The sequence below is a fragment of the Mobula birostris genome, chromosome 2, assembly GCF_030028105.1.
Source record: "Mobula birostris isolate sMobBir1 chromosome 2, sMobBir1.hap1, whole genome shotgun sequence".
Lineage (NCBI taxonomy): Eukaryota > Metazoa > Chordata > Chondrichthyes > Myliobatiformes > Myliobatidae > Mobula > Mobula birostris.
Window position 1 is genome coordinate 227,260,520 of NC_092371.1, and position 27,727 is coordinate 227,288,246.

The 27,727-nt window shown below is 41.5% G+C and overlaps 1 protein-coding gene across 1 annotated transcript in view; it reads right to left on the bottom strand.

Moving 5' to 3' along the window:
• Window positions 1-23,317: 23,317 nt before the first annotated feature.
• rnf217 (ring finger protein 217) overlaps window positions 23,318-27,727 on the bottom strand; it is a 122,774-nt gene continuing 118,364 nt past the window's right edge. The window contains exon 6 of the mRNA XM_072251577.1: window positions 23,318-27,130. Coding sequence (XP_072107678.1) covers window positions 27,057-27,130 — 74 coding nt within the window. The 3' untranslated portion in view covers window positions 23,318-27,056. The remainder of the gene's footprint in view (window positions 27,131-27,727) is intronic.

Consider the following 27,727-nt stretch of genomic DNA (forward strand, 5'->3'; position numbering starts at 1 on the left):
GTTATCCTTGAGTTTTAATGGATATCATAAAATAACAACACAATTATTGAAAAAGATAACCGATTGTAATGTGGTGGTTTCATACATAATGGGCACAAGATTTACCTTCAAACCAAATTCTTGTTTTTTAAAATCCATTTAACGACACTGTAGTAGCGTAGCGGTTAGCAACACGCTAATACAGCTCGCGTCTTCGAAAATTCAGAGTTCGGTCCTGGCATCCTCTGTAAGGAGTCTCTGTATGTTCTCCCTCAGGTTTTCTCCGGGTGCTCCAGTTTCCTCCCACAATCCAAAGATGTACCGGCTAGGTTCATTGGTCATTGCGAACTGTCTCATGATTAGGTTAGGGTTAAATCGTGGTCGTTGTGGTCTGCTGGGCTTTTTAAAAAAAATCTTTAAATAAGACTTTAAAAAATCAACTTGAGACCCTAATGCTAGCAAAGTAACTTTAAGGTTAAAGGGAGAGCTATGATATTTCTGTGATTACAGCAATAATACTGGACCAAATGCTATATCCTGGAATTACCCTGATAGAAAGATAGTCGCTTTGTCAGGATAAACATAAAAGGCATTTACTTCCCTGGGGCAATCTGCCATGTGGAACTTGGACTAATACTTTGCTAAAAAGTCATATAAGACATACTACTTCCTTATTTACCTATCAAACCTCCTTTTATGTTTATCCTGATAAAGCAACTAGAACTTAGAGTTGAGACATGCAAGGCAGTTCCTCTCTGGTATTATAAAGTGAAGGAGGAGGAGGAGAAGATGGCGGCGTGATGCAGCACACGCGTTCTCTCCGGTGATTGATACCTGTAATCTGTCAAGTAGGGTACCGTGCACAATTCTGATTTGATGGAGACAGACGTGAGAGTATGGAGGAACATCTGGAGAAACTTCTGAAATGCCCGCTTTGTTGCCGCTGTTACTGTGTGGTCCAGAATCTCCGGAGCAGAAGGCCCTGAATCCTTGGCTTTGCTTGTTTCGGCGGCCGAGGTGAGGTCGAAGGCACTCGGTGGAGGATAGCGCTCAGGAGGCGGTATCGGAGGGGCTGGTCAGAGGCTCGAGGTTTTCGGATGGACGGACTCAGAGTTGGCTGTTGTCGGGTGCTTCCAAGGCATCGGCAAGTTGACGGTGCCTGGAGGTTTATGGCAGGGAGTTTCTCCCTTTTGCCGCCTGCTATCAGGGACTTGGGAGTTGATTGGGACTTGAGACTTTTTTTTTACCATGCCCATGGTCTGTTCTTTATCAAATTATGGTATTGCTTTACACTGCTGTAACTATACACTATGTTATAATTATGTGGTCTTGTCAGTGTTAGTCTTTGGTTTGTCCTGTTTTTCTGTGATATCACTCTGGAGGAACATTATATCATTTCTTAATGCATGTATGCATTTCTAAATGACAATAACCGAGGACTGAGTGTTCTCATAATCTAAAAAAACAAAAACAGCAATAATGCATGTGTCTTATTTGTACAGTCGATAGGCTCACACATCCTCCTGTATCAGTAGCACCTGAACTACTATAAACAAAGTCATGTAACGACCTTGCAATCTTTTTTACAGACAAAATTCAGAAGATTAGACATGCTGTCAGTGTCTCTGCATCAGGTTAGAAGTCAGTGTTTCACTCACTGAGAACTAATTTAGTTAAGATGAAACAATTCGAAGCTTAAAGCTTTTCTTTCTGCTGTAGCTTTTAATTAGAATCTTTTGCATTGTAACTTTTATTTCTTTATTTTTGATGTGTGATTTTATTCCCTTTATATTGTTTGAGAATTGATGTTTGATTTTTATATCTTGTTTTACATCTTCACCAAGCACAGATGATGTGGTCTTTTCAACCACTGATTTACAAGCCACAGCGATTCGCTCTGGAGAGAGTCATCATACTCCAGGTCAGACGAGAGATAACCCAGGTCAGGTGTCAGACCACAGTATCCAGGTAGATCCTTTGCATGATGGCAGTGGTGAGGAGATAGAGAAGAAGAGGAAGGTCGTGGCCAGCAATGGCAGATGAGAAGACTTGGCATGTGTTTGATGGGGATATCAGTATGTTGGAGAACACTCTCATGGAAACGTCAAGGAGAAAGTTGGAAGTGATGGGCGATATGATTTACGATGTTGGAAAGTACCGGTTTGGTTTGGTTGAGTTGAAGAAAGCAAAGCCTACACAGACACCAAGCAGGCGCCAGAAGGAGATTAGTAGGTTGAGGAGAGAGCTTAGATCATTGAGACAGAGGTGGAAGGTAGCAAGTGAGGGTGACAAGCCAGGGCTTGCTGATCTCTGAGAGCATTTTCAATTAAAGTTAGCATCACTCCATCGTGCAGAGTCACAACGTAAGAAGAGAAAGAAGAGAGAGAATGCAAGAATGTTGTTCTTTGAGAACCCTCACCAGTTCACAAAGAAATTGTTTGAACAAAGTAAGAGTGGGCAGCTTAACATCTCTCATCAAGAACTTGAGGATCACCTAGCAAGCACTTACTCTAACAAACAGCGGGAGGCTCCTTTACTTGACATTTTGGGGCTTGTGAAGCCTACCGAGCCAGGAGTGAAGTTCGATCTGTCAGAACCCAAGCTGGCAGAAGTCGAACGGTTCATCAGAAAGGCAAGGTCAGGACCTAATGGAGTGCCTTATAAGATGTTCAAGAAGTGTGAAGAGCTGAGGAAATACTTGTGGAGATTGTTAAAGGTGGTGTGGAGACAAGGTGTTGTTCCTTTGACATGGAGTGAGGTTGAAGGAGTATACATCCCGAAGGAAGAGAATTCTACTACATTGAATCAGTTCCGACCAATTTCACTCCTGAATGTAGAGGGGAAGATTATGTTTGGCATTCTTGCAGAAAGGATATCTTCATTTGTGATAGAGAATGGATTGGTAAATACATCTGTGCAGAAGGCAGGAATACCAGGCTTCCTGGGATGCCTTGAACATACTCGTATGATATGGCATACCATCCAGGAGTCGAAAAGGTTGAGAAGAAATCTGGCTGTGGTTTGGCTTGATCTGGCAAATGCACATGATTCTGTTCTTCAATCCCTGACTGAGTTTGCGATGGAATTCCTTTGGATTCCTGCTAAGGCGAGGAACTTTGTTATGCAGTACTACAATGATTTCTGGATGAGGTTTTCCACTCAGCAGTTTACAACTAGGTGGCAGAGCTTGGATGTTGGAATCCCAATGGAATTCAATCCTTTTTGTGTTAGCCATGGAGGTCATTGTGAGGGCTGCAGAATAAATGGGACCAGGTGTCGCACTTGATGGTGGAGGGGAGTTACCACCAATATGAGTGTTCATGGATGATCTCACCCTTTTGCATCCTAGCACGGAGGCAGTGGAAGGTGAACTATCTAAACTTGAGGAGCTAATGGATTGGGGAAGAATGAAGTTCAAGACCAAGAGGTCAAGGAGCCTTGTTCTTAGGAGAGGAAAGCTGGTTGACTTTCATTTCACCCCTTGTGGAGAGGAGATTCCATCCATTCAGGACCAATCAGTTAAGAGCCTCGGGCGATGGTACACAGAGGAGCTGAGAGACACCAAGAGGGTTCAAGAGACAGGGGAACAGATCAGCAGAGGTCTGATGTCTGTTGACAAGTGTGGCTTGCCTGGCAAGTTGAAGTTGTGGTGCTTGCAGTACGGACTGACGCCACGGATAATGTGGCTGCTAACTGTCTATGAAGTGGCAATGTCCCATGTTGAGGCAATGGAACGGAAGATCAAAAAGTATGTGAAGAAGTGGCTTGGAGTACCGAGCAGCCTCACCAATGTTGCAATCCACAGTAGCCAGACAAAGCTTACCATCCCAGTGCAATCCCTTGTTGAAGAGGTCAAGGTAGCCAAAGTAAAATCATTCTTGATGCTTTGAGACTCAAAAGACCCTGTCGTCAAGAACACCCAGCCGGATGTGAGATCAGGTAGGGAGTGGTCAGCCCGTGTAGCAGTTGATGAGGCAGAGTTTAGATTGAAGCACAAGGAGATGGTTGGGGCTACCCAACTAGGCTGCCAGGGACTTGGATGGACAACCCACAAGTGGTGGTCATCTTCTACAGGTAAGGAGCGCCATGAGCTTGTAACGCAAGAAATATGAGAGGTAGAAGAGGGGAAGAGGTTAGCTAACACAGCTGGCCTGGCCAAACAAGGGACTTGGACCTGGTGGCAAAGTGTTGAACAATGACATCTATCTTGGAATGTTCTGTGGCAGATGGAACCACTCTGCATTTCTTTTCTATGCAGAGCAGCCTAAGACTGCTCCCAACACCTGCCAACCTCAGCACCTGGTATGAAGATAAGACAGACAGGTGTGCTGCTTGTGGCGAGAAGGGAACACTTCAACATATTTTGAGTGCACGCAGAGTCAATCTTTCCAGCAGCATGTGCACTTGGAGACATAACAACGTTCTCAAAGTTGAGCAGAGAGTACTGCAGCACAACTTATCTCATGCCCCATGCTGCACAGAACATCGCATATCATTTGTGAAAGAAGGCTCCAAGTCAAGGGTGTACAGTGCAGGCCCACGATCAAGAATATTTTCTTCAGCCAATGATTGGTGTGTCAAGGCCGACCTGGATGGGAAAGACAGTTTCCTGGAGCAAATAGCTTTCACCACATTGTGTCCAGATATAATCATATGGTCTGATACCAGTAAAGAGGTTATTGGTGAACTCACAGTCCCCTGGGGAGACAACATCGATGAAGCCCATGAGTGCAAGTTAACCAGGTATGCAGAATTAAGATCAGAGTGCAGAGACAGAGTGTGGAAGGTCTCATGCTATCCATTTGAAGTAGGCTGCTGTGGTTTTATTGCGTTCACTTTCCAGAAGTGGCTGCGTGACCCTGGCTTCACTAGAAGAGAGATCAAGTCAACCAGCAGGGCTGTAGCTGAGGCAGCAGAGACAGGATCAGCTTGGGTGTGGACCAAGTACGTCCAGACCAGCAGATATTCGGACAGTGTATCTATCTTTTGCAAACCCTTCAGTAGTTGCATAGACACCTGAAGAGCAGACTATCTGTTGGATGGAAGTGACAAACAACTCTGATAGAGGCAGATGCCAAGTTTTTAAGCTCACCAGTGGGAGGTGGTGCTTTAGCACTGCTGACCCACCACCTCGAGAGAGTCTTGATCATAAGCGGGCCAAAACTTCTGAAGACAGGTGGCAGATCAACTGATGATCCCGCTGGTGATAGCACAGGACAGTTAACATCTTAGTCTAAGTGTATTTTCAATTCTGTAAAAGCACTTTGAACTGCCTTGTGTTTGAAAAGTACTACACAAATAAACTTGCCTTGCCTTGCCAAAATGAAGTCAAGTCCAGGCATGAGAAGAGGGCAAACATTGTAAGATATACCAAATAAAACAAAAGAAAACTAAGAAGCGTGATAGAACAAAGAAGAAAAGATTAACTTTACTTTATAATCAAAACATATAGTAAAATGCATCATTTGTGTGAAATCAAACCAGTGAGGAATGTACTAGACAGCTTGCAAGTGTTGCCACACTTCTGAGGCCAACCAGCACACTTGCAACTCCTTAACCTTAATTGTATATCTTTGGAATGTGGGAGGAAACTGGATCACTTGGAAGAAATCCATGTGGTCTCGGGGAGAACGTACAAACTCCTGACACTGATGTTACATCTGGCATTGTAAAGTATTCCGCTTACTGCTACGTTACTGTGTGATCTCAAAGAAATATTGCAAGTACTTAAAATATGGACCAGTTCAAATAGCATCTATGTAGAAACAACTAGCCTTTACGGTCAATAACTTTTCACAAAAACCTGGCAAATGTAGAAAGCAAATGTGTATTAAGTATCAGAGAAGGGGGAGGGCTGGAGAGAATCAAGAGAGCGACTGTGATATGCCAGGGACTCAGGACTCACACCACCATGTTGGGGAACAGTTACTACCCCTCAATCATCAGACTCTTGAACCAAAGGGGTTAACAACTTAACTTCACTTGCCCCAGTATTGAAATGTTCCCATAACCTATGAGCTCACTTTCAAGGAGTCTGCATCTTATGTTCTCGACATCTAATATCTATATCTATATTAATTAATTAATTATTTTTGTATTTGCACAGTTGTTGCCTTTTCACCCTGGTTGAACGCCCAGTTGATGTGGTCTTTCATTGTTTTGATTATGGATTTATAGAGTATGCCAACAAGAAAATGAACTTCAGGGCTGTATTTGGTGACATATATGTACTTTGATAATATGTTTACTTTAAACTTTGAAAATGAATAACACAAATGGTATTGATGTCAGGTGGTGATTACTAACTGTTGCTGATCTGTCTGGTGAAGATGCAAATAGAGTTTTATAAAGATAGAAAAGAGGGGGAAATGCTGGAAAGGGTCCCAGCTCAGCTTGGAGAGCGGAGTGTGGGAGGTGTGTGGGTTGGTGGGGGGGGAGGTTGGAATGAAGTTGAATTATATCTGGAAAACAGGAAAAGAAACATAATATTGGAATCATTTCCAGTGATGGAGAGGAAGGGTGGGATATTTAAAAAAAAAGAAAGAGGAATTGAAGGTATTTTTAAAATTTGACCTGGAACAGTCGCCTTCTATCAATCCCATGAAATTAACTACAGAGTTGAAATCTGCTATGGGGAATATAGATTCTGTTCGTACTTTAAGAGGAGGTAATGTGTTAATCGTTTGAAAGGATAAGGAACAGTGTGAGAAGGCATTATATTGGAAGACTTTACTTGGCAAAAAGATAGTATCTATGTTGCTTAATGTCATTAGTGGTGTATAAAGGGCGTTCCATTGGAGATCTCGATATGAAGAGGTTAAATCTCATTTATTGGGAGGCAAGGTTATGGAGGTAAAGAGATTGCAAGTAGTCAGAAATGGGGAAAAGATGGGTAGTTTATCTGTATTGATATATTTTGATGAGGTGAAGCTCTCTGATAAAGTTAGCTTGTGCTATGTTAGTTATAACGTATAAGCTTATATTCCACCTTCGCTTAGATACTACAAATGTGAGAGGTTTGGGCACGTTGCAGCAGAATGTCTTGGGAAACTATGGTGTAGTAAGTGTAGTGGAGAACATAAATATGAAGATTGTGAAGGTGTAAAGTTTAATTGTCGTAACTGCGGAGAAGAACATAGTGCAGCTGACAGAGGGTGTGAAGTGCTTAAGAAGGCAGCTGAAGTTCAACAGTTTAAAGTACAGTTGGGTGTGGCTTATGCAGAGGCTTTGCAAAGAGTTAAACCAAGTGTTGATAAAGTATTACCAGTCAGAAAACAGAATGTGAAGTCAGTGGCTATATGTTGGCATCACAGTTCTCTTACGGAAGATACTTTACGAGTTGATAAAATGAAGTTTGTGATATTTATAATGGATGTGGTGAATTGTACTGCCCAGACATCTAGTTGTACTGAGAAAAACAAGATTATTGCAAAAGCTACTGAAAAGTTTCTTCGCCTAACTGATGTTATGTGGGAAGCTGTAAATGAAGCTCTGATTGGTAGTATATCTGTATTTCAGTCTCCTTGTGAAGGTACATAATAGGATTATGAAAATTGCAATGGAATGTGAGAAGTCTGATCTCTAATGGTCAGGACTTCAAGAAGTTTATTTCTGATTTATCAAATTTACCCGATGTTTTATATATTCAGGAAACCTGATTGTTACTACACTTAAGTTTTTCTTTGCAGGATTATATTGTAATTAGGTGTGTTAGGCTAGTTGGTAGAGGGGATGGTGTTGCAAGTTTTATAAGAAAAGGGATAGGATACAGAGTTGTGGATGTGAATAAAGTGTGTGAGGCACTTGTTGAAAATATTTGATTCAACAGGTAGGGGTATTAGAGTGATAAATTTTACAACCCTTGTGGAAAGCTTCCAATTGATTTGTTGGGAAGTATATGTAGCTCTAACTCACTAAGGGTTGTATGGTGTGGGGATTTTAATGCACATTGTTCAGTGTAGAAGAATTTTTAGATATTTCCCATTTTGTGTGTCTTAATGATGGGAGGGGTTTGAGGTTTTAATGTTCACTAGTTTCGAACATTCTGGCTGGAGTGAGTGAGTGGGATGTCATGGGAGATGAAACATTGGGGAGTGATCATTTCCTATATTTATAAGCTTGGGTTTGGATTTAAATCAGACAGGAGGCCACTTTTAGGAGTTTTGGTAAAGCAAATTGGGAGAAGTTTATGGTTTTATGTGATGAGCATCTGTCTGGGCTGAATGGTGTGGATGATGTGGATTTCTGCAATGAAAGGTTACGTCAATGAAAGGAGGAGGTGCTTGCTGTCTTGAGGAAAATTAAAGTGGATAAATCCCCGGGACCTGACAGAGTGTTCCCTCAGACCTTGAAGGAGACTAGTGTTGAAATTGCGGGGGCCCTGGCAGAAATATTTAAAATGTCGCTGTCTACGGGTGAAGTGCCGGAGGATTGGAGAGTGGCTCATGTTGTTCCGTTGTTTAAAAAAGGATCGAAAAGTAATCCGGGAAATTATAGGCCGGTGAGTTTAACGTCAGTAGTAGGTAAGTTATTGCAGGGAGTACTAAGAGACAGAATCTACAAGCATTTGGATAGACAGGGGCTTATTAGGGAGAGTCAACATGGCTTTGTGCGTGGTAGGTCATGTTTGACCAATCTGTTGGAGTTTTTCGAGGAGGTTACCAGGAAAATGGATGAAGGGAAGGCAGTGGATATTGTCTACATGGACTTCAGTAAGGCCTTTGACAACGTCCCGCATGGGAGGTTAGTTAGGAAAATTCAGTCGCTAGGTATACATGGAGAGGTGGTAAATTGGATTAGACATTGGCTTGATGGAAGAAGCCAGAGAGTGGTGGTAGAGAATTGCTTCTCTGAGTGGAGGCCTGTGACTAGTGGTGTGCCACAGGGATCAGTGCTGGGTCCATTGTTATTTGTCATCTATATCAATAATCTGGATGATAATGTGGTAAATTGGATCAGCAAGTTTGCTGATGATACAAAGATTGGAGGTGTAGTAGACAGTGAGGAAGGTTTTCAGAGCCTGCAGAGGGACTTGGACCAGCTGGAAAAATGGACTGAAAAATGGCAGATGGAGTTTAATACTGACAAGTGTGAGGTATTGCACGTGAAAGGACAAACCAACGTAGAACATACAGGGTTAATGGTAAGGCATTGAAGAGTGCAGTGGAACAGAGGGATCTGGGAATACAGATACAAAATTCCCTAAAAGTGTCGTCACAGGTAGATAGGGTCATAAAGAGAGCTTTTGGTACATTGGCCTTTATTAATCGAAGTATTGAGTATAAGAGCTGGAATGTTATGATGAGGTTGTATAAGGCATTGGTGAGGCCGAATCTGGAGTATTGTGTTCAGTTTTGGTCACCAAATTACAGGAAGGATATAAATAAGGTTGAAAGAGTGCAGAGAAGGTTTACAAGGATGTTGCCCGGACTTGAGAAACTCAGCTACAGAGAAAGGTTGAATAGGTTAGGACTTTATTCCCTGGAGCGTAGAAGAATGAGGGGAGATTTGATAGAGGTATATAAAATCATGATGGGTATAGATAGAGTGAATGCAAGCAGGCTTTTTCCACTGAGGCAAGGGGAGAAAAAAACCAGAGGACATGGGTTAAGGGTGAGGGGGGAAAAGTTTAAAGGGAACATTAGGGGGGCTTCTTCACACAGAGAGTGGTGGGAGTATGGAATGAGCTGCCAGACGAGGTGGTAAATGCGGGTTATTTTTTAACATTTAAGAATAAATTGGACAGATACATGGATGGGAGGTGTATGGGGGGATATGGTCCGTGTGCAGGTCAGTGGGACTAGGCAGAAAATGGTTCGGCACTGCCAAGAAGGCCAAAAGGCCTGTTTCTGTGCTGTAGTTTCTATGGTTCTATGGTTCTACGGTCACATTATTCATCAAACTGCGATGGAAGTAATTCCTATTAAAATGGGCACTATTAGAAAACAGGCTGTAGCAAGGTGGACTGAGGAGTGTGCAGAGGCAATGAGAGAGAGAAATAAGGCATTTAGGGAAGTTAAGTAGTATCACTCTTCGAGTTACCTTATTAAGTATAAAAGGGCACCGGCTGTGGTAAGGAAAGTGGTAAAGGTTGTGAGAAAGGTTTGCCGGAGGTCATATTACTGGAGGGATATTAAACTTGGAGATGTTTGGGGAATGATTAAGAAATGGGGAGATTTATAGGGCTAATAACACTCCAGTATTGATTAAAGAAGGTCATGATTGTTCCTGAAATGGAGAAGTTGAGTGACTAGCTAAATCATTTAATACAATTCATAATCAAGATAATGTAAGTAAAGAGGCTAAAAAATGTAGGGATAATGCTTTATCTGAATACCCTGATGTGTTGGAAGCCAGCTGTAGCATTGATAGTATTAGAGATGTAGAGTTTTCTTTGTGTGAACTTAAGAAAGCTATTAATTGTACAGGTCAGGCAGCTCCAGGAAAGAATTGTATATGTTATTGTAAATTTAAACATACGGCTGACAACTCCCTTGAGATAATATTGACATTTTTGAATCATATTTGGAGATTAGGCCATCTTCCCTCCTCATGGAAAATGGCAGTAGTAGTGCCTATTCTAAAACCTGGAAACCCCCGTTGGATCCTTCCAGTTATAGACCATTATCATTAACATCCCATTTGCATAAACTTATGGAACGTATGGTAATAGCGCAGTTAAATTATATTTTGGAAAAAGACAATATAGTATTTTATCAGATTTCAGAAGAGTAGAATGACATTGGGTTCAGTTTTATGTTTGTAAGATGATATTAGGACAGCACAGGTAAATAAAGAAGTTGTAACAGCAGAATTTTTTGATATTGAAAAAGCATATATGTTATGGACGGTAGGTCTTTTAATTAAATTCTGGAAATTAGGAGTGAGAGGAAAGCTATATAATTTTTTTGAGTTTTCTTTGTTTGGATGGTCTATGTAGGTAGGAGTAGGTAAGAACATAGAACATAGAATAGTACAGCACAGTACAGGCCCTTCGGCCCACAATGTTGTGCCGACCCTCAAACCCTGCCTCCCATATAAGCCCCCACCTTAAATTATTCCATATACCTGTCTAGTAGTCTCTTGAACTTCAGTAGTGTATCTGCCTCCACCACTGACTCAGGCAGTGCATTCCACGCACCAACCACTCTCTGAGTAAAAAACTTTCCTCTAATATCCCCCTTGAACTTCCCACCCCTTCCCTTAAAGCCATGTCCTCTTGTATTGAGCAGTGGTGCCCTGGGGAAGAGGCGCTGGCTATCCACTCTGTCTATTCCTCTTATTATCTTGTACACCTCTATCATGTCTCCTCTCATTCTCCTTCTCTCCAAAGAGTAAAGCCCTAGCTCCCTTAATCTCTGATCATAATGCATACTCTCTAAACCAGGCAGCATCCTGGTAAATCTCCTCTGTACCCTTTCCAATGCTTCCACATCCTTCCTATAGTGAGGCAACCAGAACTGGACACAGTACTCCAAGTGTGGCCTAACCAGAGTTTTATAGAGCTGCATCATTACATCGTGACTCTTAAACTCTATCCCTCGACTTATGAAAGCTAACACCCCATAAGCTTTCTTAACTACCCTATCCACCTGTGAGGCAAATTTAGGGATCTGTGGACATGTACCCTGAGATCCCTCTGCTCCTCCACACTACCAAGTATCCTGCCATTTACTTTGTACTCTGCCTTGGAGTTTGTCCTTCCAAAGTGTACCACCTCACACTTCTCCGGGTTGAACTCTATCTGCCACTTCTCAGCCCACTTCTGCATCCTATCAATGTCTCTCTGCAATCTTCGACAATCCTCTACACTAACTACAACACCACCAACCTTTGTGTCGTCTGCAAACTTGTCAACCCACCATTCTACCCCAACATCCAGATTGTTAATAAAAATCACAAAAAGTAGAGGTCCCAGACAGATCCTTGTGGGACACCACTAATCACAATCCTCCAATCTGAATGTACTCCCTCCACCACCACCCTCTGCCTTCTGCAGGCAAGCCAATTCTGAATCCACCTGGCCAAACTTCCCTGGATCCCATGCCTTCTAACTTTCTGAATAAGCCTACCATGTGGAACCTTGTCAAATGCCTTACTAAAATCCATACAGATCACATCCACTGCACTACCCTCATCTATATGCCTGGTCGCCTCCTCAAAGAATTCCATCAGGCTTGTTAGACACGATCTGCCCTTCACAAAGCCATGCTGACTGTCCCTGATCAGACCATGATCCTCTAAATGCCCAGAGATCTTTTCCAACAGCTTTCCCACCACAGACGTAAGGCTCACTGGTCTATAATTACCCGGACTATCCCTACTACCTTTTTTGAACAAGGGGACAACATTCGCCTCCCTCCAATACCATTCCCGTGGACAATGAGGACATAAAGATCCTAGACAGAGGCTCAGCAATCTCTTCTCTCGCCTCGTGGAGCAGCCTGGGGAATATTCCGTCAGGCCCCGGGGACTTATCCATCCTAATGTATTTTAACAACTCCAACACCTCCTCTCCCTTAATATCAATATGCTCCAGAACATCAACCTCACTCATATTGTCCTTACCATCATCAAGTTCCCTCTCATTGGAGAATACCGAAGAAAAGTATTCATTGAGGACCTCGCTCACTTCCACAGCCTCCAGGCACATCTTCCCACCTTTATCGTCCTACCTTCACTCCTGTCATCCTTTTTTTCTTCACATAATTGAAGAATGCCTTGGGGTTTTCCTTTACCCTACTCGCCAAGGTCTTCTCATGCCCTCTTTTTGCTCTTCTCAGCCCCTTCTTAAGCTCCTTTCTTGCTTCCCTATATTCCTTGATAGACCCATCTGATCCTTGCTTCCTAAACCTCATGTATGCTGCCTTCTTCCACCCGACTAGATTTTCCACCTGGTGCAGTATATTAGGGCTTCTATAAGATAGAAAATGGGACCCCACAAGGTAGTATTTGTAGCCCTTCAACATTTCATATTATGATTAATGATATTTTTTCTGAGATAGACACTGGGCTGGGTAAACCACTTTCTGCAGATGATGAAGTTTATGGATTAGCGGAAGAAATTTCAATTTAACTGTATATGGGATGCAGGTAGCAATTAATAAGGTTGAACAGTGGGCAAGTAGATGGGCTTTTAAGTTTTCAGTAGCTAAAACACAGGTTGTGTGTTTTACGAAAAGAATCAATAGACCCAGACTTGATTTGAAATTATATGGTCCAACTCTTGAAGAAGCATCAGTGGTAAGGTTTCTCGGCAGGTGGCTGGGTTATAAGCTGACAAGGAAGCACCATATCAGTAAAATAATTGATAAATGTAAAAGAGCATTAAATATCCTCATGTGTCTATGTGGGAATTCTTGGGCTGTTACACGAAAATCTCTGACCATTTATATTTGTTTAATTAGATCTGTACTTGATGATGGCTGTGTGGCTTAGGGATCAGCTTCATCTTCAAATTTAAAATGTTTGGATGTGATACAAGCACAGGGTTTAAGACTGCATTGTGGTGCAGTAAGGTTTTCTGCTGTTTCCGCTTTACTGGTTGAAATGGGACAATTACCCTTACAGTTGCGAAGGTTGAAGTTGTTAGTAACATACCAGATTAATTTAAGGGGGCAGAGGAATGATCACCCAAGTGTGTTAGAAGACTCACAAGAAGTGTGTTTTTTTTGTTTTGAATGGCTGGGTTCTTATCACGCTAGGAATATGGTTTTATTGCATTATGCAATATGTCCCACTGTGGCTTTTTCAGTAACCCCACCTTGGTTTTTTTTCACAATGACTTTAGCTGATTTTAGGTTATACGATTTAATGAAGTCCAAGGATCCCGATATGCTTGACAGTCTGTTGGTTCATCAATATGTTAAGGAAAATTATTGTGATCGGTTAACCATTTTTACTGCTGAATCAAAAGATAATTTAACTGGGGATGTTGGTGTGGCTCTTTTTGTGCCTGAATTACAGGTGACAATAAAGAAATGTCTTACATTTATCAGTGTATACACAAAATTGTTTGTCATCATTTTTGTCTTACAGTGGGTGAACATAGAAGATAGAAATCTACAGCACATTACAGGCCCTTCGGCCCACAATGTTGTGCCGACCATGTAACCTACTCCAGAAACTGCCAAGAATTACCCCACTTCATAGCTCTCTATTTTCCTAAGCTCCACTATCTAAGAGTCTCTTGAGAGACCCTATTGTATTCGCCTCCACCACCATCACTGGCAGCGCATTCTATGCACCCTCCACTCTGTGTGGAAAAACTTACTCCTCTGTACCTACTTCCAAGCACCTTAAAACTATGTCCCCTCGTGTTAGCCATTTCAGCCCTGGGAAAAAACCTCTGGCTATCCACACAATCAATGCCTCTCATCATCTTATACACCTCTATCAGGTCACCTCCATCGCTCCAAGGAGAAAAGGCCGAATTCACTCAACCTATTCTCATAAGGCACACTCTCCAATCCAAGCAACATCCTCGTAAATCTCCTCTGCATTCTCTCTATAGTATCCACATCCTTCCTGTAGTGAGGTGACTGGAAGTGAACACAGTACTCCAAGTGGGGTCTGACCAAGGTCTTATATAGCTGTAACATTACCTCTTGGCTCTTGAACTCAATCCCACAGTTGGTGAATGCCAAAACACCATACGCCTTCTTAATGACACAGTCAAACTGTGCAGTGGCTTTGAGTGTCCTGTGAACACAGACCCCAATATCTCCTTGATCCTCCACATGGCCACGAGTCTTACCTTTAATACTACATTCTGCCTTCAAATTTGACCTACCAAAATGAACCACTTCACACTTATCTGGGTTGAACTCCATCTTCCACTTCTCAGCCCAGTTCTGCATCCTATTGATGTCCCACTGCAACCTCTGACAACTCTCCAGATGGTCCACAACACCCTCAACCTTTGTGTCATCAGTAACCTTACTAACCTACCCTTCTACTTCTTCATCCAGGTCATTTATGAAAATGATGAAGAGGAGGGGTCCCAGAACAGATCCCTGTGGAACACCACTGTCCTCCATGAAGTATAAAAACCATCTACAACCACCCTTTGCCTTCTGTGGGCAAACCAATTCTGGATCCACAAAGCAAGGTCTCCTTGGATCCCATGCCTCCTTACTTTCTGAATGAGCCTTGCATGGGGAACCTTATCAAATGCCTTACTGAAATCTATATACACTACATCCACTGCTCTACCTTCATCAATGTGTTTTGTTATGTCATTGAAGAATTCAATCAGGCTCGTAAGGCATAACCTGCCCTTGACAAAGCCATGCTGACTATCCCTAATCAGATTATGTAATCAGATAATTACTAAATGCTCAGAAATCCCACCTCTCAGGATCTTCTCCAACAACTTGCCCACCACTGAAGTCAGACTTACAGGTCTATAATTTCCTGGGTTATCTCTACTCTCTTGAACAAGGGAACAACATTTGCAACCCTCTAATCCTACGGTACCTCTCCCTTCCCCATTGATGATGCAAAGATCATCGCCAGAGGCATAGCAATCTCCTCCCTCACTTCCCACAGTAGCCTGTGGTATAGCTTGTCTGGTCCCAGTGACTTATCTAATTTAATGCTTTTTAAAAGCTCCAGCACATCCCCTTTCCTAATGTCTATATGCTCAAGCATTTCAGTCCGCTGTAAGTCATCCCCACAATTACCAAGGTCCAAGTGAATACTGAAGCAAAGTCTTCATTAAGTACCTCTGCTACCTCCTCTGACTCCATGCACACGTTTCCACTATCGCAACTGATTGGTCCTATTCTCACACGGCTCATCCTCTTGCTCTTCACAGACCTGTAAATGCCTTGGGGTTTTCCTTAATCCTGCTCATCAAGGCCTTCTCATGGCCCCTTCTAGCTCTCCTAATTTCATTCTTAAGGTCCTTCCTGGCAACCTTGTAATTTTTTAGAATTCTATCTGTATCTAGTTTCTGGAACCTTTCATAAGCTTTTCTTCTTTCCTTAACTAGATTTTCCACATCCTTTGTACACCATGGTTTTATTTTACCCTACCATCCTTTCCCTGCCTCAGTGGAACAAACCTATGTGGACCACCCCCATGCTAATGTCCCCTGAACATTTGATGCATTTCTGCCATGCATTTCACTGAGAACATCTACTCCCAAGTTCCTGCCTAATAGTATCATTTCCCCCCCCCACCCCAATTAAATATTTCCCCAAATTGTCTGTTCTTATCCCTCTCCAGCACTTTGGTAAAGGAGAAAGAGTTGTGATCACTACGTCCAAAATGCTCTCCCACTGAGAGATCTGACATCTGACCAGGTTTATCTCTCCAATACCAGATCAAGTACAGCCTCTCCTCCTTTTGCAATCCATATTTTGTTCAGGAAACAATCCTGAATACACCTATCAAACTCCACCTCATCTAAACCCCTTGCTCTAAGGAGATGCCAGTCAATATCAGGGAAGTTAAAATCTCCCATCACAACAATCCTATTATTATTGCACCATTCGAGAATCTGCCTCCCTATCTGCTCCTCGATGTCCCTGTTACTATTGGGGGGGGGGGTCTATAAAGCATCCATTAGAGTTATTGTCCCTTTCCTGTTTCTGACTTCCACCCACACTGACTCAGTAGATAATCCATCCATGACTTCCTCCTTTCCTGCAGCCATGACACTATCCTTAATAAACAATGCTACACTTCCACCTCTTTTGCCTTCCTCCCTGTCCTTTTTGAAACATCTAAAGCCTGGCACACTCAGCAGCTGTTCCATGTATTGATCTATGCTCTAAGTGGAGGAAATTTGTCCTTGCAAAGTTGTAATTTGTTCAGATTCTTCTTCGGTTTGCAACTCTCTACACCACACTCCATTCGATTTGGTGGCTGTAATGTACCTTTTAAGTTGGACTGCCAATCACCATTAAAAGTCAGAAGAAGAAAAATGCTGAAAAGTGAGATTCAGTACACAACAAATGTTGGGTAAACAAATAAGAGAATATTGGAAGTAACCAGCTGGACTGACAGCATCTGTGGAGAAAGAAAAGTTGAGTTAGTGTGACAGGTTAATATGATGTCTTACATCAGGACTGTCCAAGTATAATACACCCTAGAAAGAATGGTTATTATTTGAACACATTCATGTCATGAGGGCTGCAATGTGTTGAGATGGGAAATAATTTGCTGTGCTTCATTTTCAACTTTGTTTTTGTAAGAAGAGTGTAAAAGACTAAAGACAAACAAGTGGACTGTGAAGGAGAATCAAATTGACAGGTCACTGAAAATGTGATAACCAAATAGAGGTTTTCTTCAGTGTCCCAATCTACACCTAGCTTCTCCAACTTTGAGAATAGCAAATTGTGACTACTGAATGCAGTACATGAGATTGGAAAAAAAAATACAAGGAATTTGTGTTTTATATGGAAAGATGCTTGGCTTCTTGAATGGTAGGAAGTATTTTTTTAAAACTCCATCTCCTGTGGTGGAACGGAAGGTAGAGGGCAAGTAATGGTGCAGAAGAAAGAAGGAACCTCTTGGAATGCTAATTCATTAATTGTTCCTAATGTGTAAATGAGTAGCAGAAACTGGGGAAGGCAGAGTCGATGAGGATGTGGAGAGAATAAAAATGGAACCAATACAGGATGAACGTGAATGGCTGCTTAATGATCAGCATGGACTTGGTGGGTCAAGGAACCTGCTTCTGTGACCTATGACTAACTTTGATGCCATAAGCTGACATTTGGTTTCTTTTTTGCTAAACCAACATCCTTGCCTGTAGATTTGATGAGAAGCTATTTTTGTTTCATCAGCAAATTTTGAAATACAACATTTAATTCATTTAGACAAGTAATTGATACAAAATTGGGATATTTGATGGCACACTGACGCATCTCAGGGGTGTGTGCTTAGTCCACTGCTCTACTGTCTGTATATACATGACTGTATGGCTAGGCATGCCATCTGCAAATTTGCTGATGATACAACCATTGTTGGTAGAATCTCAGGTGGTGACGAGAGGGCATACAGTGGTGAGATATGCCAACTAGTGGAATGGTGCCACAGCAACAACCTGGCACTCAACGTCAACGTAAGATGAAAGAGCTGATTGTGGACTTCAGGAAGGGTAAAACGAAGGAGCACATACCAATTCTCAGAGAGGGATCAGAAGTGGAGAGAGTGAGCAACTTCAAATTCCTTCAACAGGGAGAAAATGGATCTGAATGTGTGGATGAGGAACTGGTGCAGGAAGCGAGGATTTACATTCTTGGACCACTGGGGTATGTTTTGGGGTAAGGATGAATTGTACAAAAGGGACGGGTTGCACCTTAATAGGCGGGGGACCAGCATTCTGACAGGCAGGTTTGCCTCTGCAGCACGGGTGTGTTTAAACTAAGTAGTGGGGGTGGGGGGAGGGGACGAACTGGAAATATAAGGATGGAGTTAAAGGGAAAGTGAGAATAAGACAAGTTAAGAATGACAGCAGAATCAACGGAGCAGAAAGCTCAAGAAGGGATTGTACAGTATGGCCAAGTGAAATAGGAATTGATATGGGAGGTGACGGGAGTAATGAATTAAAAGTATTATATATGGATGCACAGAGTATAAGAAATAAAGTGGATGAGCTTGAGGCACAGTTGGAAATTGGTAAGTATGATGTTGTGGGAATAACAGAGACATGGCTTCAAGTGGACAGGGCCTGGGAAATGAATATTCAAGGTATACATCCTATCGAAAGGACAGACTGATGGGCAGAGGGAGTGGGGTGGCTCTGTTCGTGAGGAATGATATTCAGTCCCTTGGGAGGGGGGACATAGAATCAGGAGATGTAGAGTCAGTATGGATAGAACTCAGAAATTCTAAGGGTAGGAAGACCCTAATGGGAGTTATCTACAGGTCCCCAAACAGTAGTCTGGATGTAGGGTGTAAGTTGAATCAAGAGTTAAAATTAGCATGTCGCAAAGGTAATGCTACAGTTGTTATGGGGGATTTCAACATGCAGGTAGACTGGAGGAATCAGCTTGGTACTGGACCCCAAGAAAGGGAGTTTGTGGAGTTCCTCTAAGATGGATTCTTAGAACAGCTTGTACTGGAGCCTACCAGAGAGAAGGCAATTCTAGATTTAGTGTTGTGAAATGAACCGGATTTGATCAGGGACCTCGAGGTAAAGGAGCCATTGGGAGGTAGTGACCATAATATGATAAGTATTAATCTACAAATTGAGAGGGAGAAGGGAAAATCATAAATGTCAGTATTACAGTTGAACAAAGGGAACTATGGAGCTATGAGGGAGAAGCTGGCCAAAGTTCAATGGAACAGTACCCTAGCAGGGATGTCAGTGGAGCAACAATGGCAGGTATTTCTGGGAATAATGCAGAAGGTGCAGGATCAGTTCATTTCAAAGAGGAAGAAAGATCCTAAGGGGAGTAAGGGGAGGCCGTGGCTGACAAGGGAAGTAAAAGACAGTATAAAAATAAAAGAGAAGTATAATATAGCAAAGATGAGTGGGAAGCCAGAGGACTGCGAAACTTTTAAAAAGCAACAGAAAACAACTAAAAAGGCAATATGCGGAGAAAAAATGAGGTATGAAGGTAAACTAGCCAAGAATATAAAGGTGGATAGTAAAAGCTTCTTTAGGTATGTGAAAAGGAAAAAAAAATGGTTAAGACCAAAATTGGGCCCTTGAAGACAGAAATGGGTGAATTTATTATGGGGAACAAGGAAATGGCAGACGAGTTGAACAGGTACTTTGGATCTGTCTTCACTAGGGAAGACACAAACAATCTCCCAGATATAATAGTGGCCAAAGGACCTAGGGTAATGGATGAACTGAAGGAAATTTATATTAGGCAGGAAATGCTGTTGGATAGACTGTTGGGTCTGAAGGCTGATAAGTCCCCAGGACCTGATGGTCTGCATCCCAGGGTACTTAAGGAGGTGGCTTTAGAAATCGTGGACGCATTGGTAATCATTTTCCAATGTTCTATAGATACAGGATCAGTTCCTGTGGATTGGAGGGTAGCTAATGTTGTCCCACTTTTCAAGAAAGGAGGGAGAGAGAAAATAGGGAAGTATAGACCTGTTAGCCTGATGTCAGTGGTGGGAAAGATGTTGAAGTCAATTATAAAAGATGAAATTACGACACATTTGGATAGCAGTAACAGGATAGGTCCGAGTCAGCATGGATTTACGACGGGGAAATTGTGCTTGACTAATCTTCTGGAATTTTTTGAGGATGTACAAGGGAGAGCCAGTGGATGTAGTGTATCTGGGCTTTCAGAAGGCCTTTGATAAAGTCCCACATAGGAGATTAGTGGGCAAAATTAGGGCACATGTTACTGGGGGCAGAGTACTGACATAGATTGAAAATTGGCTGGCTGACAGGAAACAAAGAGTAGCGATTAACGGGTCCCTTTTGGAATGGCAGGTGGTGACCAGTGGGGTACCGCAGGGTTCAGTGCTGGGACTGCAGCTGTTTACAATATACATCAATGATTTAGATGAAGGGATTAAAAGTAACATTAGCAAATTTGCAGATGACACAAAGCTGGGTGGCAGTGTGAAATGTGAGGAGGATGTTATGAGAATGTAGGGTGACTTAGACAGACTGGGTGAGTGGGCGGATGCATGGCAGATGCAGCTTAATGTGGATAAATGTGAGGTTATCCACTTTGGTGGTAAGAACAGGAAGGCAGATTATTATCTAAATGGAGTCAAGTTAGGAAAAGGGGAAGTACAACGAGATCTAGGTGTTCTTGTACATCAATCACTGAAAGCAAGCATGCAGGTACAGCAGGCAGTGAAGAAAGCTAATGGCGTGCTGGCCTTCATAACAAGGGGAATTGATTATAAGAGCAAAGAGGCCCTGCTGCAGTTGTACAGGGCCCTGGTGAGACCACACCTGGAGTATTGTGTGCAGTTTTGGTCTCCAAATTTGAGGAAGGATATTCTTTCTATTGAAGGAGTGCAGTGTAGGTTCACAAGGTTAATTCCCGGGATGGCGGGACTGTCATATGTTGAAAGCTTGGAGCGACTGGGCTTGTATACACTGGAATTTAGAAGGCTGAGAAGGGATCTGATTGAAACATATAAGATTATTAAGGGATTGGACTTGCTGGAGGCAGGAAGCATATGGATGAGTCCAGAACCAGAGGCCGCAGTTTAAGAATAAGGGGTAGGCCATTTAGTACGGAGTTGAGGAAAAACTTTTTCACCCAGAGGGTGGTGGATATGTGGAATGCTCTGCCCAGAAGGCAGTGGAGGCCAAGTCTCTGGATGCTTTCCCCTCCCTCTTTTCCTTCTCCCTGGGCCTCCTGTCCCATGATCCTCTCATATCCCTTTTGCCAATCATCTGTCCAGCTCTTGGCTCCATCCCTCCCCCTCCTGTCCTCTCCTATCATTTTGGATCTCCCCCTCCCCCTCCCACTTTCAAATCTCTTACTCATTCTTCCTTCAGTTAGTCCTGACGAAGGGTCTCGGCCTGAAACGTCGACTGTACCTCTTCCTAGAGATGCTGTCTGGCCTGCTGCGTTCACCAGCAACTTTGATGTGTGTTGCTTGAATTTCCAGTATCTGCAGAATTCCTCGTGTTTACGTATATAAAAATAGTCTTCAGTTTGGGCAGTCAACAAGGGTGAATTGTGCCTGCTGGATTGGTTAATTTTGGAGATCATAACCACCAGAGCAAGGCACTTAACCACACATTGCTCTGCAATGACACTGGTGCCAAGCTGTATGGGTCCTAATGCCCCTCCCTTGGACAACATCGGTATCATGGAGAGGGGAGATTTGCAGCATGGGCAACTGCTGGTCTTCCATACAACCTTGCCCAGGCCCGCGCCCTGGAGAGTGAAGACTTTCCAGGCGCAGATCCCTGGTCTCGCAAGACTAACGGATGCCTATTATTATTAACCACCAGAAAAGACAAAATGAAATCAGATGAGGTGTATTCCATTTTCCAGAATGCCCCTGATAAAATGCCACTTTATAGATTTAAAAAACACAATTAGAACGCAGGGCATTTTACTTTCATCATTCAACAAAGTCGAAAGTCTCATTCTAAGCAAGAACTGGAATACGATTTTAAACAAGGTGGGACAGTGGAAACCTGATTGGTTGAGGACTAACCAATCAGTAGGGATGGACGACGGGATTTAACTACTACCAGACTGGACATCCCTGACGAAGATGGTGGAGCTCGTCATTGAAACTTCAGTTAAAATCGACACCTGGACTGGCTGGAAGCCCGAAATGAGTTTATGCGTCATATATGCCAGGAAAGCATGAGATCCTTTTTCGTCACCTTTGCCTTGTCACCTCCAAAGACTTTTGATTCAATGCTCTCCTGAATGACATCCCATCCTTCACCTTCCACATAGATCAGCACATTCAACATTGTTGCTCAGACTATCAATCCAGGTTGGCTCAAAGCTCTTGAGATGTAATGTGTATAACACAGCGTTTACACTGAGGGTGGCCACTTTATTACGTACACCTGCTCATCAATACAAATATCTAATCAACCAATCACGTGGTAGCAACTCAAGGCATAAAAGCATGTAGACATGGCCCAGTCCTGGAAAAGATCTTAGCCCAAAATGTTGACTGCTTACTCTTTTCCATAGAGCTGCCTGGCCTGCTGAGTTCCTCCAGTATTTTGTGTGTGTTGCTTTGGATTTCTAGCATCTGCAGACTGACTCGTGTTTATGGTCAAGAGGTTCAGCTGTTATTCAGACCAAACATCAGAATGGGGAGGAATGGTGACTGAAGTGACTTTGACTGTGGAATGATCGTATGAGCCAGACAGGGTGGTTTGAGTTCTCAGAAACTGCTGATTTGAGATGTTCATGCTCAGGTCTCTGTAGTTTACAGGGAATGGTGTGGAAAACAGGACGTCCAGTGAGCAGCAGTTCTGAGGGCAAAAACACCTTGCTAATGGGAGAGGTCCGAGGAGAATGGCCCAGACTGGTTCAAGCAGACAGGAAGGTGACAGAAACTGACTTAACCATGTGTTACAACAGTGGTGTACAGAAGAACATATCTGAACATACAACACATCGAACCTTGAAGTGGATGGGCTACAGGAGTAGAAGATCACAAACGTACATTCAGTGGCTACTTTATTAGGTATAGGAGGTCCCTCGGTGACCACTGTATATATGTTAATTTTTTAAAATTTAGATTTGTAAAGTAGTCTGAACGTAAAGAAATTAAGCATATGGATTGCAATTTCTGTCACATGCATGAAATGAAGTTTACGTTCTCAAAGTACTTCTAATTAAAGCACCAAAAAAATTCAAACCCGATGAGAAAACACAAGTTTTGACCTAAAATTAAAAACACAACACAATGTAATTTCATTTTATTTCTTTCTCTATAGAATAGTACATTTGATATACTTAATCACATTATTTCGGCTACTGTTTTGCACAAAAAAAGCTATCAGAAGTAGTACTGGTAGTTGTTTCTGCTCCAGTCACAATGAATTACCCAAGCAGTTATTTCTAGTTGTTGGATGCTGATGAGCCATTAATCAGACACATTTACATAGAATTTATGCACAGTAACTTCCATCATCTGACTCAAGTAGTGGTTAATATGAAAATGGCTTAACAACTACATTTTCCTTTTTTAAAAAACTAAAGAAAATGAATGTGAATAAGCTTAAATATACTTTCGCAGCACAATCCACAGAAACAGCTTGTAAAAGTAACATTTTTGATTATTTCCCTGACCCTGGCCAGCAGGATCTTAATATTGACAGAAGACGAATAAACAAGTGCAAAGTACCTCTATTTTCAAGTTTTTCTCTGCTTTCTTATACATGTATGTGGTGGTGGTGAGGAAATAAAGGAAATTTAATTTGGCATTAATATATGAACATCTTCGTGTTTGCACTTTGGATCATTGCTAATTAGCTAAATTTTATGCAATTTGCTTTGTGAAAAGATGATGAAATCATGTCAAATAAAAAAGGCACATCCTTTGGTAACGAATTGTCTATTAATACAGACATTTAAGGGCACTATGCAGTTTTCATTAATTCTGTAGCTATTTAGAAACAGAAATACACTGCCAACATCAAAAATCACTTAAATAAGAAAATCTGTAACTGTTCAGTTATCAATTTGCTCTTGCAGTTAACTTCGTAACATTTTGAGGAAAATTAACTGTCTTGTTATAAAGGGCACATGAAAGGAAATAGAACAAAAGAGTGACCTGAGTGGAAATTACTGATTGCAAAAGGAAGTATATTGTACAAAATATTTTTGTGGGTTGTGGTTTTGCTAAATTAGCCCCTTAATAGATAAAAAAAAATGACTCTCAAATTATTAGCAATTTCAAATTTTGTTTCATTTCTCATGCCAGTCGTGTACCAGCTTAGACAAGCCAGACTTGGCCAGAATGCTGCTTTAAAAAGCAGCCTGCTGTTTTTAGGAGGAGATTATTGTGCAAACTGAAAGATGGACTTATTGTCTCTTGTTTAGGTTACTTAATTGACAACAAATTAATCTTGCCTTTTGCGAGATCTCTGCCATTCACATTTCAATAACCTGTGAGCTTCAACCAGTTTCTAATAATTCCCACTACTAAAATAAAGCAAGGGCAGTTTTTTAAACTTGATGAAGTTTAAAAAGGGATGAAGAGATGTGAAAGCCCACCATCATCATTTATTATATATGACTTCATGGAACTAAATAAAATATCTTTGGTTTTATTAAAATCCATATTGTATAACAACAAAAATTCTGCATATCCAAGGAAGTCCTTTTTGTTCTGAATTAAAGTTTGCAAATGTAATCAGGTCAAAACTGATAAAGGTCCAGTGGTTAATAAAAACAAATCAACCAAAAGAATGTTGCTTTTAATTGGACACAGATTATAGGTTAATTCCATGACCCGCACTTCCTTGTTGTGAGCTCAGTATGAGAGGAAATTTTAATTGTGCTGCTTGTGTTCTGTGCAAGTTTGGTTTCCTCATGGATCCAATTCATTGCTCATTATTTTCTCAGCCTTGTTTGCAAAGAGGTGTTTGGAACTTGAATTTTTCTCACTAGTAACTGGTTTATGGTCTTATACTTCACAGAAACTGTAACACTCAATTTGTATAATGTTATCATAATATTCAGCCAATCACAAAAACATCGTTTTACACTCAAAAAGATGTTAACACAACTGGATGTCAAGTTTTGCTGGAGTTATACTGTATCTATCAACATTTTCACCTAAGTATTTTATTGGGCTTATAGAAGTTATAAAACTGAAAGTCAGTAATCTCAAACCACTTTTTGCTATCCAGTAAAATAAAATGCCAACTTTGCCAGGTGTGCAGGATATGACTGGTTAGATTAATACTGAGTTTCTTATTATTTTAATTGAAAAATAACTCACTACAAATTAATATTTAAACAAAGAATTTATAAAACATTGATTTTTAAACACTTCAGCACAGAGTTTTGATAAAGTACTGAACTTTGAATTGGTTTAAACGGAGAAGTCCAAAATAGTTAATAACTGTAAGATATTACAATGTCAGAACTATTCTTCTCATATTATTGGATCAGCTAGTGAAAGGAGGTACCTATGAGGAAACATTTCTAGCAAAACCACATCTTCCCAAACTTATAACTTTTTTTGCAGTTCTCTGCAAAAGTCGACATTAAGTTTTCTTATTTTCAAATTATGATAATGACAACCACGTGACTCATCTTATTGCAGTACAGAGTTAATATACATCTTACATAGAGCTTGGCTATCAGCAGCAGAGGGATCTCCTCTTAAAAAATTAATAAGGCACAAAAAGTTACCTTATATGGTATGGCATCAGTTGATGATGTTAGATGGAATGCAAGCTGCTGGAGTAAGAACTTCCTCCTTTTCTGCTCTCCTGGCAATTAGTCACAATTAGCATGAGGCAATTTAGCTAAGTGGAAAAATCCCAGGCTGCCATGAACTCATACTTTCATTTAATATACTGTGGCTCCTCATGGATCCAGGATGGGGAGAGCGCACTTGGCACCTCGGGTCTCTTCCCGTGGCAGGATGCCCCAAGAGGAGAAGCAGGTAGTGCTCACTGAAACACTTGAGTCTATCTGTGACCAGTGATCAGAGCTACCGAAGTGGATTGTTAAAACCCAAAAACAAAAATTCCTTCAGCATTTTAAATTATTTACACCTACTGCTTCTGGTCCCCCAACAGCTTACTTTTAAATATTGATGACACCAATCACTGAATCAATAACAACAGATCAAATGTTCGCTTTTTGCAAGATCTCTGCCATTCACATTTCAGCAAACTGTTAGCTTCAACCAGTTTCTAATAATTCCCACTACTAAAATAAAGGGCAGTTTTTCATTTAGGGGGGAAAAACAGACTACTGTATATACATTACTTTGGCTACAGTTTAAGCTCCTTGAGTATTATAATGATAAAGATTGCTCGCTCTTTGGACTAAATAGAAGAGTTAACTTGAGTTCCCTTCTAAAACTCCCCAGTTTATCTCTTCATGGATCAGCTGAATTATAATTGCAATTCTAAAAATGACGGCTGTTAACAAGTGGATGATATATCCATACAGACGAGGGCCAAATGAAGTGGAGCATGTAACATGTGAATATTCCTTGAGATGATATTTTTCCATTACAAAAGGAACAGAAGTGTCATATAGTGCAGAGAAAAGTATTCTTCAGAAATTGAGATATTAAGACAGTGTTAGAACAATACAGGAAGTGCAAACATTACGAGAAGCTCGCACCATCCATGATTATAACTAACATGTGCAAAATGGTAAGACAGCCCCTTCATCAGCACGCTTATGTTTTACTCCTGATGCAGCCACTTCACAACAAATTGATTATTTTCTTCTTTCTTTGAGTTGTACATCACAGTGCTTGTAGCCAGGTCTTTGGAAGTATTCTGAGAATAGTGTACTGCTTGGTAATATGGCCAAAAAAAAGATAATAATTCATGGCAACATTCCCAGTTTCACATTTGTTCGATATCTAGTTGTTTGTTACGTGCTATTGCTTCTCACTGCGGAGTTCTGTGAAGACCCTGACACATCCGCCGTTACCCGTGTAAGTGAGACTTTCATTTATGTAAACATACCAGTCTGCGACCGTTTCCTTTGCTTTTTACAAATGTAATAGATAGGAAAGACAAACAAACCTATGAAAAAAGAATAAAAAACCTGCATTAGAATTCATTTATTAACATGCGTGGTAGGTCATGTTTAACCAATCTATTAGAGTTTTTCAAAGAGGTTACCAGGAGAGTGGATGAAGGGAAGGCAGTGGATGTTGTCTACATGGACTTCAGTAAGGCCTTTGACAAGGTCCCGCGTGGGAGGTTAGTTAGGAAGAGTCAGTCGTTAGGTATACATGGAGAGGTAGTAAATTGGATTAGACATTGGCTCAATGGAAGAAGCCAGAGAGTGGTAGTGAGGATTGCTTCTCTGAGTGGAGGCCTGTGACTAGTGGTGTGCCACAGGGATCAGTGCTGGGTCCATTGTTATTTGTCATCTATATCAATGATCTGGATGACAATGTGGTAAATTGGATCAGCAAATTTGCTGATGATACAAAGATTGGAGGTGTAGTGGACAGTGAGGAAGGTTTTCAAAGTTTGCAGAGGGATTTGGACCAGCTGGAAAAATGGGCTGAAAAATGGCAGATGGAGTTTAATACAGACAAGTGTGAGCACTTTGGAAGGACAAACCAAGGTAGAACATACAAGGTAAACGGTAGGGCACTGAGGAGTGCAGTA